At 41.3% G+C, this 17,840-nt stretch overlaps 2 protein-coding genes across 2 annotated transcripts in view; one reads left to right on the top strand and one right to left on the bottom strand.

The window, feature by feature from the left end:
• Positions 1-17,840, top strand: part of LOC140122939 (uncharacterized) — a 360,094-nt gene that overhangs the window by 113,306 nt on the left and 228,948 nt on the right. The window lies entirely within an intron of this gene.
• On the bottom strand, positions 941-17,402 carry LOC140120715 (cytochrome P450 2C5-like). Its single transcript, XM_072139668.1, has 9 exons — positions 17,223-17,402; positions 12,506-12,668; positions 8,787-8,936; positions 6,641-6,801; positions 6,194-6,370; positions 5,188-5,323; positions 3,218-3,402; positions 2,421-2,562; positions 941-1,155 (listed from the first exon to the last, which is right to left on the bottom strand). Exons 1-9 carry the CDS (start codon positions 17,400-17,402, stop codon positions 977-979), a joined length of 1,473 nt encoding a protein of 490 aa, XP_071995769.1. The 3' UTR covers positions 941-976.

Here is a 17,840-nt window from a genome sequence, read left to right as displayed (position 1 = left end):
TGATAAGTATTGAGCACCCAGTGATAAGTATTCGGCCTCCGGTGATAATTGTTCAGCCCTTGGTGAAAAGTATTTGCCCCCTTTGCTCAGTATTAAGAAGAAGCAAGTTTGGAGCTAGTGCAGCCAGGTGTCTTCTTGGGAATGATGGAAGTTTTTCACCCTGGATTTTGGGGATCCTCTGCCTCTTCCTTGCAGATCCTCTCCAGTTTCCTCAGGTTGGATGGTGAACGTTGGTATAAGTCATTTTCAGGTCTCTCCAGAGATGCTCCATAGGGTTTGGGCCCAGTTTCTGGCTGGGCCAGTCAGGAATAGTCACACAGTTGTTCTAAAGCCACTGCTGTGTTATTTTAGCTGTGGGCTTAGGGTCATTATCTTGTTGGAAGTTGAACCTTTGGCCCAGTCTGAGGTCCAGAGCACTCTGGAGGTTTTCATCCAGGATATCTCTGTTCTTGACAGCTTTCGTCTTTCCTTCAATTATAACCAGTGGTCCTGTCCCTGCCCCATAGCATGATGCTGCCCCCACCATGTGTCACTATTAGGAATGTATTTGGCAGGTCATGGTTTTCTCTACCACTTAAAATTAACACCAGAAAGTTCAATCTATAACTGATCAGACCAGAGAATTTTATTTCTCCTAGTCTGGGAGTTCAATCAGTTTTATTAGACACAGCTGGTATCCAATAAAGGAGTAGACCCATCTCAGAAGGAAATGGACAGCATGTGAGTTAAATATCAGTGTTACAGTAAAGGGGGTGAATACTTATCATCATGTGATATTTCCGTTTTTCTACTTTAATAAATTAGCAAAAGTATCTACATTTCAGTTTTTTTTCAAAGATAGGGGGCAGAGTGTAAATTAATGGGCAGAAAAACTTTTGGGATCTTACCAATTGGCTACAATGAAACAAAGAATGTAAAATTCAAAGGGGTCTGAATACTTTACCTACCCCCTGTATGTGCACCTTGTACTCAGAGGTCATACACGAGGTAAAGCACAAATCTTATAGGGCAATGGTCTGCACGATAATCCAACTGCCGGGGTGAGGTCTAGTGTAGCCCCAGGAGGAGCCTGGAAGGTGAAGTTCTGCAGAAGTCTGGTGAAGAACATGAACAGCTCCATTTTGGCCAAGCTCTCTCCAGCACAACTTCTTTTACCTATGGCAATGAAATATGAGGTAAAGGGTATAAAAAACGGTATGTTCTTTAGAAAAAATTATAAGACACTGTTTTTGTATCTGTAACCTTAGCTGACTTATTGCGACTATTTTCTATTTTTCTGTTAGGATTTATTTTTTAAGTATTTTTTATTAATTGGTTAGTACTTACCTCAATTACCTCACACAAGTGTCTTTGAGTTGCTGACATGCTATGGAGTTATGGGCCTTACAAGTAATGATCATCCAAAACTGTGGAGATGTAACACTGATGGTGTATCTTCTGTCCTTTTGTAAACTCAAGGAGAGCAACTCACTAAAGCAAATGAGGTAGAACCTTCGGTTTTGGGGGCTAGATGTGCCTGACAGGTTCCCTTTAAGCCTCACATCCAGGCCCTTACTACAACCTGCTGCCTGCATCTCAAGAACATCTCTTACTTCCGACCCTTACTCATTCCAGAGTCCTGAAAATTACTAGTCCATGCCCTCATCATCTCGTGTTTGGACTACTGCAATATTTTTTGGGGTCTCCCAGCTTACTCTTTAATGCCCCTTTAACCCATCCTTAACTCTGCTGCCCGGCTCATCCCTCTGTCTCCTGGCTTCTCCTCTGCCTCTCCTCTCTGCTGCCCGGCTCATCCCTCTGTCTCCTGGCTTCTCCTCTGCCTCTCCTCTCTGCTGCTCGGCTCATCCCTCTGTCTCCTGGCTTCTCCTGGCCTCTCCTCTCTGCTGCCCGGCTCATCCCTCTGCCTCCTGGCTTCTCCTCTGCCTCTCCTCTCTGCTGCCCGGCTCATCCCTCTGTCTCCTGGCTTCTCCTCTGCCTCTTCTCTCTGCTGCCCGGCTCATCCCTCTGTCTCCTGGCTTCTCCTCTGCCTCTCCTCTCTGCTGCCCAGCTCATCCCTCTGTCTCCTGGCTTCTCCTCTGCCTCTCCTCTCTGCTGCTCGGCTCATCCCTCTGTCTCCTGGCTTCTCCTGGCCTCTCCTCTCTGCTGCCCAGCTCATCCCTCTGCCTCCTGGCTTCTCCTCTGCCTCTCCTCTCTGCTGCCCGGCTCATCCCTCTGCCTCCTGGCTTCTCCTCTGCCTCTCCTCTCTGCTGCCCGGCTCATACCTCTGTCTCCTGGCTTCTCCTCTGTCAGTTTGTCTACTGGTTTCCCATTGTACAGCAAAATGAATTTAAAATACTAACCATGACCTACAAAGCCGACCACAACCTGTCCCCTCCATATATCTCTGACCTCAGCAGCCAATACAGACCCAGTGGACTTACCAACTGAGAAGGGCATAAAAGCGTCTTTCTTTACGAAATTTCCACTGGAATCCAGAAAGTGTTCCGGGTAAAACTCTTCTGCTTTTACGAAGTGTTCCTTGTCATAGAGAACCGAGGTCAGCAGAGGGATCACTTGCATGCCCTGAGGATTTTAATTTTTGAATAACACTTTTAAAAAGGGGTTAAAGGACGTTTACCACTAGGATGGAAAGATTTATGCAAATGAGCCTGAGGGACTCCAGGTTCCATTAGCATATATCCAGCCTGGAGCCCCTCAGGCTTATTTGCATGCAGCCCTTCATCCTGGTGGTAGATGCTCTTTAAATAGGGTAGTTCTGAGTGGGAGATCCCGCTATGTAACATACAGATATTTATGAATTTTTGGCCATGCATTCAACTTCATTCCATGCCTTTAGAAAGAGTTTGTATCAGGCTTTCCTGGCCCGTATCATACCAATGCATGTGCATATAATATTCATAAGATTTAGGTTCATAGATGTAGGTTCAAGAAGTTTGACCCACAGCTATTGGGAATACTGAATATATCCCATGGGCCTCAAAAATGGTCTGCTTCATTGTATTTTAGTACTTGTAACCCTACCATGAAGTATTTGATACTTTGCTACCTGACCATGAGGCACAATGGACAGTGTAGGTTTAAAAAAGCCCATGGGCACAACATTCTCAATTTTTTGCAACATGGATGTCAAATACCACCACATGTCCTTGGCAAGGTTTGCCGTGCTGTGGTGCCAATACCTTTATGTGACTAATCCTCGGTGTTACTTTTTGCTTACTTTGGGAATAAGATAACCTCTGAAGTTCACATCTTGGGTGGTAGCGTGTTTCAGGTTGTTTGGAGCAACATTTCCAAATCGTTGTATCTCATGGAGGACGGCATTGGTATACGGCATCTCTTTCCGATGACTTTTTTGGGGCTGAGCCGACCCAATAACTTTCTCAATCTCTCTCTGCACCTTTCCTATATCCAACAAAATCAAAAACCATAAAATCAGTCAAAAGTTTTGTCCTCAATTTTGATCACATCTAGTCTTGGAGTTTAGTTACTGCCACCATCTTGCAATCTGAAGGTTTAGGCGTTGCTGTCCTCATCACAAAGAAAACACATTTTTGAAAAAAGTTAGTTAAACATTTTTGAAATACTCTTTTTCAGTTCTTTCTTGGGCAACATTAATGCTCCATTTTACCAACTTTCCCTTCTTAAATGGGATTTTATATGACCATAGGTGCTAGTAAACCCAAGAATATCTAGAAATAATCTGCACAGGTCTAAATTGCATTTATATAAAACATTTTTATTGGGACTATATCCATCTTTTGATGATAAAAACTTTTCCAATAGTTCTGTGTACGGAGCTGTGTGAGGTGCCATCTTTTTACGGAATGAGCTGACGTTCTCTTTGCTACCATTTTGAGGACTGTTTCCCCTTTTGATCACCTTTTGTTAAACGTTTTTATATGTTACAATGTGGCAAAAAAGTGGTGTTTGGATCATTTGGGTGCTAGTTCAACGCCGGGGAAATTTTTTTTTTTTTTTTTATACCTAATATGTTAATGATTTTACTTGTTTATTTGTTTTTATATCAGCTTTAGGGAAAGGGGGTGATTTGACGTTTAGGTTTTATTAAATTCTTTTTACAGATTCCTTAACTTTTTACATTTATTTTATAACTATTTTTCAGACCCCCTAGGGTACTTTAACCCTAGCTTGTCTGATTGATCCTACAATATACTACAGTATAGCAGTATATGGGGATTTTGACATCATCTTTTACAATGTGCAAATTGGACAATGTAATAGATAAGCAAGAATGAGACCTGTGAGGCCTTGTAAAGACCGAGACTGTCATGGCGACAGATCATTGCCCCCCCCCCCCCAATATCACGGGGAGCAAAAGTCGAAACAAAGATGGGGGCACCCACGTGGTGGTCAAAGGGGCTGGTTAACACCCATGATTGGTGCTAGCAATATGCAGTACACCCCATATCTGTGATCCCTCTGATATGTTTTGCGTTTATTAACCTCTTAACACTCCGTATGCAAACTAAATATAAAGTAGAATGTGTCATGCAAAAAACAATCTCAAAATAATTTTAGTAAGTTAAAGTGTTCAAAAGTTATAACCATATAAAGCAATTTATGTCAGATAATGGGGTTGCGCCCTAAACTAAAAAATAGTTTAATTCTTAAAGAGTTAAATGGACTCTGTCACCTGATTTTTCCCAATTAAATTCCCAGCCCCTCAGGTCGGGTATGAAATATCCTTTCTGGAATTCCCTCAATTATGTGAAATCTCCCCTAATTACCTATAAAAAAAAATCTCCAAAGACATGTGAAAGTGAGGAGTAATAATTCACTGAGATGAGTCAAGTTTATATGGTGCAGGGAGAGTCATGTCAGATGCCCCTATCTTCAGGTGCATGGTACCTAGGAATTTCAATGTCAAATAAAATTTTGTTTCCTTTTACCACAAGCCTCATGTAACCAGACTGACGAGATTCTTATTGTTTAATACGACAGCAAAATCATGTAACTAAGAAGACGTCTGAAGAGACCGCCCCCTTGCAACATCTAAACTTGACTCATCTCAGGCAACATGTGAATCTTCTTTATTCTTTGTCACATGACTTTGGAGGAAATTTTTTCAATTTAATTGGGTAAAATCTGCCGACAGCTAAAAGAAGGGTGGAGAAATGTGTCTGTGTAGTAAATACAGTAGAAAGTGGTAAAGCAGAAACGTCTCACTTTGGATTTCTGGATATTTCATCATCAGTAGGAGACCCCATCTCAGTGTAGATAATATGGTCTCTATTCCGGCAGCAAAGAGGTCAGTAACCAGAGCCATCAGGTTTTCATTAGTGTAGAACAGTTGAGGTTTTTCCTAAAAGATAAAAAGTTTTGAAGGGATTTTACTATCTCTCCTATTTTGGCGCGTCCAAAGGACCATTGTCTTGGGACCATACTGGAGGAGGTGATGGTCCTCTTTGCTTTCTCTTTATTCCAACCTCTAAATTTGTTGACGCAGCCTTCATGGTTGGCCATCTCTTTCTAGAAAGAACCGATCCCATAGTGGAATCCTTATACTCACGTGGATTTTAGAAGTTGACCCACATTTTTTTGGTATTTATGTCTTATGTTATGAAATATCCTCTATAATATGTAACAGGGTCCCTATCTACTGTGTGCAAGTTGTTAGGACACCCTAAGCACCACAGCCCTGGTGTAATGGCTACTGTACCACTGCATTCTCTACACCAAGGCTATATTCTTAAAGGCAATGTTTTCCTGAATCGAATGGCACCATGGATGGTGGTGAATAGAAAACTTAGCATCACCTCATCTTTCTCTATGGGGCTCATTTACTTACCCGGTCTTGTCACGATCCAGCAGCGCGTTCTCCGACGAGGATTCTGGGCTTCCGGCAATTCACTAAGGTTGTGCACCCGATATCCACTAGGTATCGCTGCTGTGCCGAGGTCCGCCGGAGTTTACCATCCTATTCCTTTTTATTTTAAATAGTGCGACTTTTCCAAATCTGTGGGGTTTTCCGACGGCCAGGCCCCCCCCGTTTTTCATCGTGTGAAACCCAGCGCCGACGCAACACAATCAAATTCATCTGAACCCGATGCGACACGATTCGTCCAAACCCAACGCAACGCGATCCAATTCATCGAAAAGTGGTAAAACTCGGAAAACCCGGCGGAAAAACGTGATTCGGACCCTTAGTAAATGTGCCCCTATGTTTCAGTACCTCTAGCTGTTTCACCAGAAATGAGTCGATAAGGTTCCTTGGGTTATTGACATCTAGTTCTTTCCTCTGGATGGTGACAGTTTCTTGAACAAAAGCATGCATTTCTTCCACGTTCTTCAATAATGTTCTCTGCACTCCTGAACACCAGCGCATCACCGACGGATATGCATTATACAGCTGCGGAGAAGAAATAAAAGAAAATAGAAGTCTATGGAGAGATTTGCACTGTAGTTCTTGCTGATGCTTTTACACTTTCCGTGTGCAGTGTATGGGAGACACCAAAGCACCTGGTCTCCACAGCCTGCTGATCTTTGAGAGATACAGTTGGCAAAAGAAAAAAAAAAACTAAAAAAAAATGCAAAAACCACATGATATAATGGTCATACATAGGGCACCTACCCAAATGACAGCTGAATTTCATTTGAAATATAACATGGAGTTGCTCACCATAGCCATGGGGCTTCCAACTAGCTCAAAAATCTCATTAACAATCTTCAAAATTTTCAAAAATCTACGGTCCTCATAATGAAATCGATTACTCAGCAAAACGGAGACTATGATATTGCATGTAGCCGCATTCATGATCGAGGTGCAGTCAAAAGGCTCCCCTAGAAATACAAAGAGTAGCCGTATTATTATCCAACCATGTAGAGCGCTCTCCAATATACGATGAATGAGAGAAGTAAAAAAGGTAGGACATTTGTCAAGGGGTTTGCCCATGAAAGAAAGTCCTCAAATTTTAATTTGAATCCCCTAGAAATTTGTGACGCGGCTGCACTAGTCCTCATGCAACACAAATTTCTGCACTGAAGGGGGCGTTCCGGTGTTCAGCCTGACCGTGTGCCAGATTTATTGTGCAGTGTCTGACAGAGTTGCATGCCCCATTTTAAAGGTGCACCAAAAAAAAAAGTTGGTGCACTCAGATTCGTGAAGAATGTACACCAAAAATCCTGATTCTGGCGCCCCCTGCACACTACACAGGACACTGCACATAGTACAGACTGCACCGTTCTTAGTAAATGTGCGTCACTGGGGGGGGGATTAGATTAGAAAGGATTTCCTCTGATTTCAGACCTGGTTTTCTTGTTTCCCTCCTCTTTTAGGCAGGGTTTGCTGTGAAATTACTTAGGACTTTTGATACTTTTTTCAGGTCAAAGCAACTGGTCTCAAGAGCCGATACCTCTCCCCCTTCATCAATGGGGTTCTCTTAACTATATCCTCTGAAACCCACCCTAAGAAATATGGCGTATAGAACAAGGGCTTCAATATCCATCTTAAGAAGTCTCAGGTATCTGCGCTCTTATAAAAGCAACTTACTAACATCTGCTTTTTTAGGAAACCCATTTCAAGTGAGGGTGAATTCCTAATCTCTCCGGATCCCACTCCAAGCAATGGTCCCACTCCTCTTATGTAACAGCTTGGCATAAGCGTTGCCATTGGGTAACAAGTCCTGTTTGAACTGCATGAAGAAAACTATAAACCTTTGACTAAATCAATAGATCACTACCTCAGAAATCTATCTGTATCTGAAAATACTTTATGTTATGCAAACAATTTCCCAAAACCAGGGGATTAATAAAATTGTATCGTATCACAAATGGTCACAACAAAAATTCTTCACATTAGTCTGCTCCATTTTTTGTAGATTTTGTTAGAAGAAGGGCAATCCTAGCGTAGCGGTCAAACTGTATGACCGACTGACACAAACAAAGGACAATGGAGGCATTGGTCTTCCAGGCCACCTACTGCACTACAAAGTGATTCAGGACAAAAGATGGTATTACCTCCATAGTGAAGGTCCCCCATTAAAAGATCTTGATCAATCACTTGCTACAGATGAATGGGGATAGGGGATTTCCTCCTCTTCCCCCGACTATTTTGCTAGTATTTTGACCAGTAAGTTGTCACTCAAAGTTGTCTTGCTACTTAATTCAGACTGGGTACTTTTTCTAAATGGTCTCAAGCTATGTCTGATAGATTGCTTCCAATCTTATTTAAGATGAATTCTAAGTCAATCTATGGGATCTGAGCTAAATTCTCACCCAACCCCTCCAAAAAAATTATTAAATCTATTAAGTAAACCATAGGAGCTACAAAGATACTTAAATAAACTAATTCCATCTGTTTACTTTTTTGCACTTCATCCTCTTGTGCTATTAGAAGCTGTGAGCTGACAATGTGCTTAGATTATCAGGGTACAGGGTCAATCTACACCTTCTGTGTTGTACTATCCTCCTCATACCAAAGACTTTGCCTTTTCCCTCTGTCCCATACTTTACCCTCTTTCTGGTGTTACAGATGATTTGTATGTGCTAAATCAGCTTGGATGCACAATGATTTACTATTTATCTTTATTGCTATCAGTTTTCATTAAAAACTTTTGAAAACCAAAACCAAACTTATTGGTTATTAAGTTATTACCGTAACTTATTATTAATAACAAATTAAGTTGAATCAAATTAAATTCGGAGAAGAAATGTGGTAAATTGGTCAAATTTTATTTTTGAGAAATCGGCTCAAATGATAGTAATTGTAATTTTAGTTAAATAAGCATCAAACACACTTCAAAAGTTTGATCGAACCATTAACTAACCTTTGTAGGACCTGAACTCCTCAACCAAGAAATCAAGTTCTTCCAAGATCTTGTTTTCAATGTTCTCCTTCCCCATTCGAAAGTCACGAAGAGTTGATATAGTGAACCGTTTCATCACCCTCCAGTTTTCATCAGAGGAAAAAATCACACCTGGTGATATAATTTAACTTAAGAAGAATAATATACATATAAAATAGCAACCACAATGTTACATTTAGTGGTAAATTCTGGGCGAAACAATAGTCAAAAATTGGGATGGATCAAAAGTATGATATGACTAAGAAGATAGAGACTTCTCAGGAATAAAAGTTTTAGAATACAGTCGCCTTTGTGTAAAATATTTTAAGAAAATTTTATCTACTGTTGACACAATGGGGAATTTATTAAGACTAACGTTTTCGAAGTTTTGTAGCAGCTAAGGTCCATGAGTTGGAGACCACTGCATCAACAGATAGACCCCAGTCAGAAGATGACCAAATCATCTTATCAACCAGGAGTCTCCTGGGCCTCAATCTGTAAGGCTAATGTCTACATTTGAGAGGACAGTCTGGAAGTTATTTAATTTAAGGTAAGAAGTAGAGTTTGGGGTCAAATATAACCTCAAGACAGAAGAAGAAGGAGATGGAGAGAAAATCAGTTAGTCAAATTAGATACTTAAAGGACACCTGTCATCAGGTCTGTGTCACTAGTCCTGTCACCTCTACCTGTTGGAGCAGCTCACAAGGATCCCATCCCAGCCTTTATCTAGTTATTTCATACATTATTCATTGTAAAATCATCTATTCTTTATTATGTAAATGAGGCTGGTCACATGGTCAGAGGCAGTGATGTCACCCCTGTTACCCCTCCCCTCACCTCTCCCCCCCCCCTGCTCATGTCTGTGTGTAATGTATAGTAAATGCTGCATCCTCCTAATATACAGGTGAGAGACACAGACATCAGCTACACATGAATCTGACATGGCTGCCTGGAGCTGCTGTATCTCTACTAAACACACATACATGCACACACAGGCTGCAGGGGGTGCCAGTACCAGGAAGCACATCATTATACAGCCTCACATCATTGTACAGGCTGTCAGTCATGCACTGGGGGTGTGGCCACCAGCACCAGGAAGCACATCATTATACAGCCTCACATCATTATACAGGCTCACATCATTATACAGGCTGTCAGTCATGCACTGGGGGTGTGGCTGTGCCTCCAACTCATGAATAGAGTGGACAGCTTGAATATGCTAATGCTTCATTGGACATTTCACAGGTCATTTGCATACAGCTTTAGGACCTCATTGCTTAGGTTTACAGGTATGTAGAGGGACAATGAAGGGATAGAGGCAATGCTCTCTAATGGCAGTTTATGAAAATATATTTAGTTTAGGGGGGTTATTTTGCATGACGGGTTCTCTTTAAAGGGAACCTACCACCACGAATCTACCTATAAAGGTAGATCGGGTGGTAGGTGGATGTATGGGACGTGAGGATAGCCCTTTTTAGAGCTAATCCTCACGTCCCCGCTAGCGTAGCATAAACTTTATTGCCCTAATATGTAAATTTAATTAAGCGGCTACTGGGGCGTGGAGTAGCCGGACACGAGGCTATACGGCGCGGCTACTCCACGCCCCAGTAGCTGCTTTCCCCCGCCTACCCTGTGATCTTCGGCGCGCAGCTCCTGGCAGCTGCGCGCCCTCGTCCGAGAAGCCGGAGTTCTGCGCATGCGTAGTAACTCCGGCCTCGTTCCCGAGATCGCGCATCCTCGGGCCTGCGCTCTGCATAGTCTACCTATGCAGAGCGCAGGAATCGTCGGATTTGAAGGTTCGCCCCATTGGATAGGTAAGTGCTATGCTCACCAAGAAGACTACCAACGATTACCACTGCCACCAATGAAGTCACTGCAAATATATATATATATATATATATATATATATATATATACCTACACCCACTGCCACCAATGTATGCTGAAGGCACTGTAAGATTATATATACCCACTGCCACCAATGAAGTCACTGCAAATATATATATATATATATATATATATATATTTGCAGTGACTTCATTGGTGGCAGTGGGTATATATATATATATATATATATATATATATATATATATATAATATTACAGTGCCTTCAGCATACATTGGTGGCAGTGGGTGTAGATATATTACAGTGCCTTCAGCATACATTGGTGGCAGTGGGTGTAGGTATATATATATATATATATATATTTGCAGTGACTTCATTGGTGGCAGTGGTAATCGTTGGTAGTATTCTTGGTGAGCATAGCACTTACCTATCCGATGGGGCGAACCTTCAAATCCGACGATTCCTGCGCTCTGCATAGGTAGACTATGCAGAGCGCAGGCCCGAGGATGCGCGATCTCGGGAACGAGACCGGAGTTATTGCGCATGCGCAGAACTCCGGCTTCTCGGACGAGGGCGCGCAGCTGCCAGGAGCTGCGCGCCGAAGATCACAGGGTAGGCGGGGGAAAGCAGATACTGGGGCGTGGAGTAGCCGCGCCGTGTAGCCTCGTGTCCGGCTACTCCACGCCCCAGTAGCCGCTTAATTAAATTTACATATTAGGGCAATAAAGTTTATGCTACGCTAGCGGGGACGTGAGGATTAGCTCTAAAAAGGGCTATCCTCACGTCCCATACATCCACCTACCACCCGATCTACCTTTATAGGTAGATTCGTGGTGGTAGGTGCCCTTTAAAAACATTAAACAAAGACTAGGTCAAGGGGAAAATCGAAAAGTCACTCAAAGTTGCCATGCTCCTTACTTCAGACTTTGGACCTTTTTGAAAAACTCTCAAGCTACGTCTGCTAGATTGCTTCCATTTTTACTTAAGACAGATTCTCAGTCAATCTTTCGGATCTGAGCTAAATTGTCATCCACCTTCTCCAAAAAAATTACTCTATTAAGATCTATTAAGTAAACCATATGATCTACAAAGATACTTAAAAAAACTACTTCCATATGTTCACTTTTTACATAAGATGGAAGGGGTTTGCCCATGAACGAAAGTTCTCCATTTTGAATCCCCTAGTAATGTTTGCACAATAAAGATAATTTTTAGCCATTTACGTTACAATGTTACTCAGTTTTATTGCTGTTTTAGCTCCTATCACTCAGTGATGATCAGTGTAAAATTCCAGAGTGTGAGCTTGACACTTCATTATCCCTATGTACTGTGAGATGCTGTGTGCTGACAATGTGCTTGGATCATCAGAGTATGGGGTTTTTCTTAACTTTTTTATCTACGAGACAGAAGTAGCTAGGACAGAAGAAGGAGGAGATGGGGACAGTGACAACTGTCACGTGTCTGTTGGATGAGCATGAAAGGCATGTGGGTTTAATTATGCATGATAGCTGATGCGTGATGGGCGGAGAGAAAATCAGTTAATAAAATTAAATACTTAAAGGGCTTTTCCCACAAAAAAAAAGTTAAGGCCCTATCCATGAGATAGGGCCTAACTTGTTGATCAGTAGGGGTCTCAGTACCTCCGTCGGACCCCTCGAGGCTCCGTCAGACTAATGGAGCAGACGGACGCACATGACCACTCTGCTGCATTAATCTCTATGGAGCTGGCAAAAATTGTCGTGTAGTGCTTTATCTTGCTCTAACTGACTAATAGAGGTCCATTATACGGGGTACAGTAACTACTCAGAACTAATATTAGGAATCCACCAATCAGCTGTCATTATATGGCTCTTACCAAGTCCTTTCGATAAGTCATGTAAGAGCGGCACATGTGGTCTCCCCGAAAATTCATCTGCATGATGGACAAGGGCGTCTTTCACAGCATCGTATCCGCACAGTACAACGGTTTTCTTCTCTCCTAATTTTATGGTGTACACCGGCCCATACGTCTCCGAGAGCTGCACGGAAAAACGAGAAGTTGTCAATTCTGTGAGGCAAAAATCTAACTGGTCACCTACCACAATACTATACAACCTACAGTATATATTTCCTGGTAGGACATTACTACATAAAGCATCTAACATGTACATGGGCCACTGATGACCAATGAGACATCAATGTGCATTCATGGTAAGCAAACACCATAGAGGCATGGCGTGCTAAACCTCCCCACACCTCATATACAGGCAGTCCCCGGTTAATGTACAAGATCGGTTCTGCAGGTTTGTTCTTAAGTTGAATTTGTATGTAAGTCGGAACTGTATATTTTACCATTGAAACTGCAGCCTGAATTGTTTTGGGTCTCTGTGACAATTGGATTTTAAAAATGTTGGGTTATCATAAGAACCAGGAATAACAATAAAGCTTCATTACAGACGCCTGTGATAACTGTTACAGCTGATTATTGTAGCCTAAGGATAAAGTACAATAAATTACCAATATCCAGAGGTACGTTTATAACTAGGAAACGTTTGTAAGTCGAGTGTTCTTAAGTAAGGGACCGCCTGTATATAGATATCCAGGTTCACAGATTCAGGAGTAATTTCAGTTTTCTTTCCAGGCCCCGCCGTTGCTGAGATATCAGGCCCAGAATGTCAGAATCACTAATTTACCACCATTTTTCCATCCATAAATATTTTAATTAAAAAATGATTAAATGGTCATATAAATACCAAATTGATATAAATAAAAATGTTGGCGCATTCCTCAAAAAATGACTCAAAGAATATTAATTTTTTTTTTTTAAATCTACTAAAACCTTATAAAACCTGTGATCACACCTACCCAGAGAATAAAGGGAAAGTGTCATTTGGAGCCCAAAAAGAAAGCCATAAAAGCAGCCCACAAGAATATGCAGCAAATTTCAGCGCGCTTGGAATTTTTTTTCCAGCTTTGTAGTACATGGCATGGAATATAAAATTGTGCCACTAAAAATAACAAATTGTCCCACAACTAACAAGCCCTCACACATCTCTACAAACATAAAAATAAAAAAGATACAGATTTTGGAATGAGTGAAAAACGGAAACGTAAAAACATAAAAGGGCTGAAAAGAGTCCCGAAAAGGGTTAACATTGTGTTTATACTGTGTTTACATAAACGCAATGTTATGTACGGTAATTGCAATGCAAACAGGATGTACACATGATGTGAACGAAAGCTTGATGTGAACATAAGTGCAACATAAACACAAATGTGATGTAAACAGTTTGTGAACTCAAATGCAATGTAAACACTTTGGGGCACATTTACTTCCGAGGAGTTCACCCAAAGTGCTTTGCCTGATGATAATGCCCTGTGCCGCGATTCACTAAGATCGTACGCCCGGTATCCTGCATGTGTCGCTTCCCCGCTCAGGTTCCTGGAGTTCACCTTCTTCTTCCCGGTGCATGTAAGTGCATTGTCTTGCGACACAATATTAAAGTTAAATCCCGCACTTAGTCCGAATCAGTCGGATCGTCCAACGGCCGCCCCCCCCCCCCGATTTCTGTTGCATGAAAGCCAACGCAGCCGTGCCGAAAACGTTGGAAAACCCAATGAAAGTGCGGCTACGGGACCCCAATATAAACAAAATGCTAATACAACCATGATGTTAAGAGAAACACACTACAACTGTGCTATAAACACAAATGCACATGTACATGAATATGTAAACACTGTGTAAACGCCAAAGCACTGTAATCGCAAATGCAAGGAAAACACAATGTAAATGCAAGCGCAAATTATACTGCAAATGATGTATGATGTAAACACTATGTTAAGGAAATACAGCAGCAGGTGTTTTAAATGGAAATGAAAATGTGAATGTGATGTAGTACAAACGCGATCACAATGTAAGCACAAATGCAATGTGATTTGTTGGCGCTTTACAAATAAAGGTTATTATTATAATGTAAACTTAAAGTGAATGCAAATGCAATGTAAATGAAACCAGAATGCAAATGCGAAAACACATTATAAATGCAATATGAATGCAAATGTGTTACAAATGAAGATGTGATGTAAACACTGTGTAAATATAAACAAAATGTATATTTATAAGTGATGTCAACACAATGTGAATGCATAAGTAAGCAAAAACTCAATATTATCGCAGATACAATGTAAACGAGATGCTGTGCATGCGATTGCTGTGTGTTTTCCTCCTCCATCATTATGACATGTCCACTCAAAGTTATAAGCGCTCCCTGTTGTGTTTGCTCATCATTGCTGGGAGAGCCTGTATCCCACTATTGTGGAAGCTAACCTCACCACCGGCAATGTGGGGGGTCAAGGAGAATGACCTTAGTGCTCTATTTTGAGGAAAGGCAAAATAGAGCGGTTAATCTGCCAATTCTCCGGCGCTGAACCTGCATAGCAGTCATGAATCTCCTATACCTTTGCAAACTGAGTCCGATGAAGGTCAGAATTTGACCAAAATGTCACTATATTTGTTTGCTGAATAAAGATATCATTCACTTAAATTCATAATCAGTGTGACTGGATTCCACATCTTTATTTGCCTATTGGATTGGGTCCCTATCCAGAGCACCTGAATACCAGCCACTGGTATGCGGTACTACTCCTGGACAACTATCTCTTATCTATCTCATATCTATCTATCTAGTCTTTAGCCAATATCGGGCCACATGTATCACTCGTTTTTTCTGTTGTTTTTGCGCGTTTTCATACTGGTGCGCCGTTTTTGCGCCATTTGTGCGATTAAACGTCAAACTAGACGCACAGCAAAAATAACAAGGTTTCCCTCATTTATGCTACCAATCTAGATGTTTTGTTGTGTCCAATGATATTCATCAATTGCAAATTTTCATTCAGGCGCAAAAATGTTCTCCAGCCAAGGTGGCGTTAACTGAGAAGTAAGTACTGAGCTCTTGTGCAGAGTGGCTCATCCCCAGCAGCAGAGCTCAGCAGACACTAGCACAGATAATACAGACACTGCAGACACTAGTACAGACATTACATACACTGCAGACACTAGTACAGATAATACAGACACTACATACACTGCAGACACTAGTACAGACATTACATACACTGCAGACACTAGTACAGACATTACAGACACCAAAGACACTAGTACAGATAATACAGACATTACATACACTGCAGACACTAGTACAGATAATACAGACACTGCAGTCACTAGTACAGACATTACATAGACTGTAGACACTAGTACAGATAATACAGACACTACATATACTGCAGACACTTGTACAGACATTACATACACTGCAGACACTAGTACAGATAATACAGACACTACATACACTGCAGACACTAGTACAGACATTACAGACACCAAAGACACTAGTACAGATAATACAGACATTACATACACTGCAGACACCAGTACAGACATTACATACACTGCAGACACTAGCACAGATAATACAGACACTGCAGACACTAGTACAGACATTACATAGACTGTAGACACTAGTACAGATAATACAGACACTACATACACTGCAGACACTTGTACAGACATTACATACACTGCAGACACTACTACAGACATTACAGACACCACAGACACTAGTACAGATAATACAGACATTACATACACTGCAGACACTAGTACAGACATTACATACACTGCAGACACTAGTACAGATAATACAGACACTGCAGTCACTAGTACAGACACTACATACACTGCAGACACTAGTAGAGACATTACAGACACTGCAGACACTAGTACAGACATTACAGACACTACAGACACTAGTACAGACATTACAGACACTACAGACACTAGTACAGACATTACATACACTGCAGACACTAGTACAGACATTACATACACTGCAGACACTAGTACAGACACTACATACACTCCAGACACTAGTACAGACACTGCAGACACTAGTGCAGATAATACAGACATTAGATACTCTGCAGACACTAGAACATGTAATACAGACATTACATACACTACAGACAGGAGCTGCAGACTCTATTTACAGTTCATCACCTTCTATTTACAAAACATTCTCCAGAATCATCAGCTCAGAATTTTTGCAGAATTTTACAGACAAGTGTCCCCCGTGTAGCAGGATGATCACACTGGTGTCTGAGGGGGATACTGTGTAGAATTACAGGGGTGCAGCAGGAGACCAGCACTGGGGGATCCCCTCCAGGAGAAGCCCCTGCTGAGGAGGTCACTGGGTGCTGGGTGTCACACACCTGGGTGCTGCTGTGAGTGTTATCTTCATTCTGGGCTGCGGGAGAAGCAGAGAGGAGCTTGTAGCAGGATGACATGTAACTGCCCGAATCTAACATTGCGCCTAAACTGCGCCTAAATTGCGCCTAAACTGTGTTGAAGTAAAGTGATTAATAAGAGGCAGGAAATTACCTTATCACAGATGGTTGTAGCTTGTGATAATTCTGGCGCAACAGTGCACCAGAATTTAGGCGCAACTACTACACTTAGGAGCACAAAAGTGATAAATGTGGCCCATCATATCATAATGTCTTACAAACCTATCAGGGTAATATCTGAATGTTACCTTGTGTAATGTCCGGTAAGGTCTTTTCAGGTCTAGAATATGCAGATTCCCAATGATGGGCAGGGGTCTAGGTCCGGGGGGCAGATTATACACATTTGTTTTCCGTCCATAGAGAAATAAGGCAATGAAAATGCACATAATAAGAGACAGAACCAACGTGACGGGATCAGTGACGTCCATGGTACCAGGGACCGGTCTATAGGAAAATAATATAAGTATGAATAGAGAGTAATGTACGCTATCCTGCAATACCTCAATCCAGCCACTACACAGAGGATAGAGCTGTCTGTTTCCTATTCCATTATCTATCTATCTATCTATCTATCTATCTATCTATCTCATATCTATCTATCTATCTATCTATCTACATATCTATCTATCTATCTATCTATCTATCTATCTATCTCTTTATCATCTATCTATCTATCTATCTACATATCTATCTATCTATCTATCTATCTATCTCATATCTATCTATCTATCTATCTATCTACATATCTATCTATCTATCTATCTATCTATCTATCTATCTATCTATCTCTTTATCATCTACCTATCTATCTATCTATCTATCTATCTATCTACAATTATCTATCTATCTATCTATCTATCTATCTA

This window comes from Engystomops pustulosus, chromosome 3 (assembly GCF_040894005.1).
Source record: "Engystomops pustulosus chromosome 3, aEngPut4.maternal, whole genome shotgun sequence".
NCBI lineage: Eukaryota > Metazoa > Chordata > Amphibia > Anura > Leptodactylidae > Engystomops > Engystomops pustulosus.
Note: the sequence above shows the minus strand (reverse complement) of the source record. Positions and strands in the feature narration are given on the sequence as shown.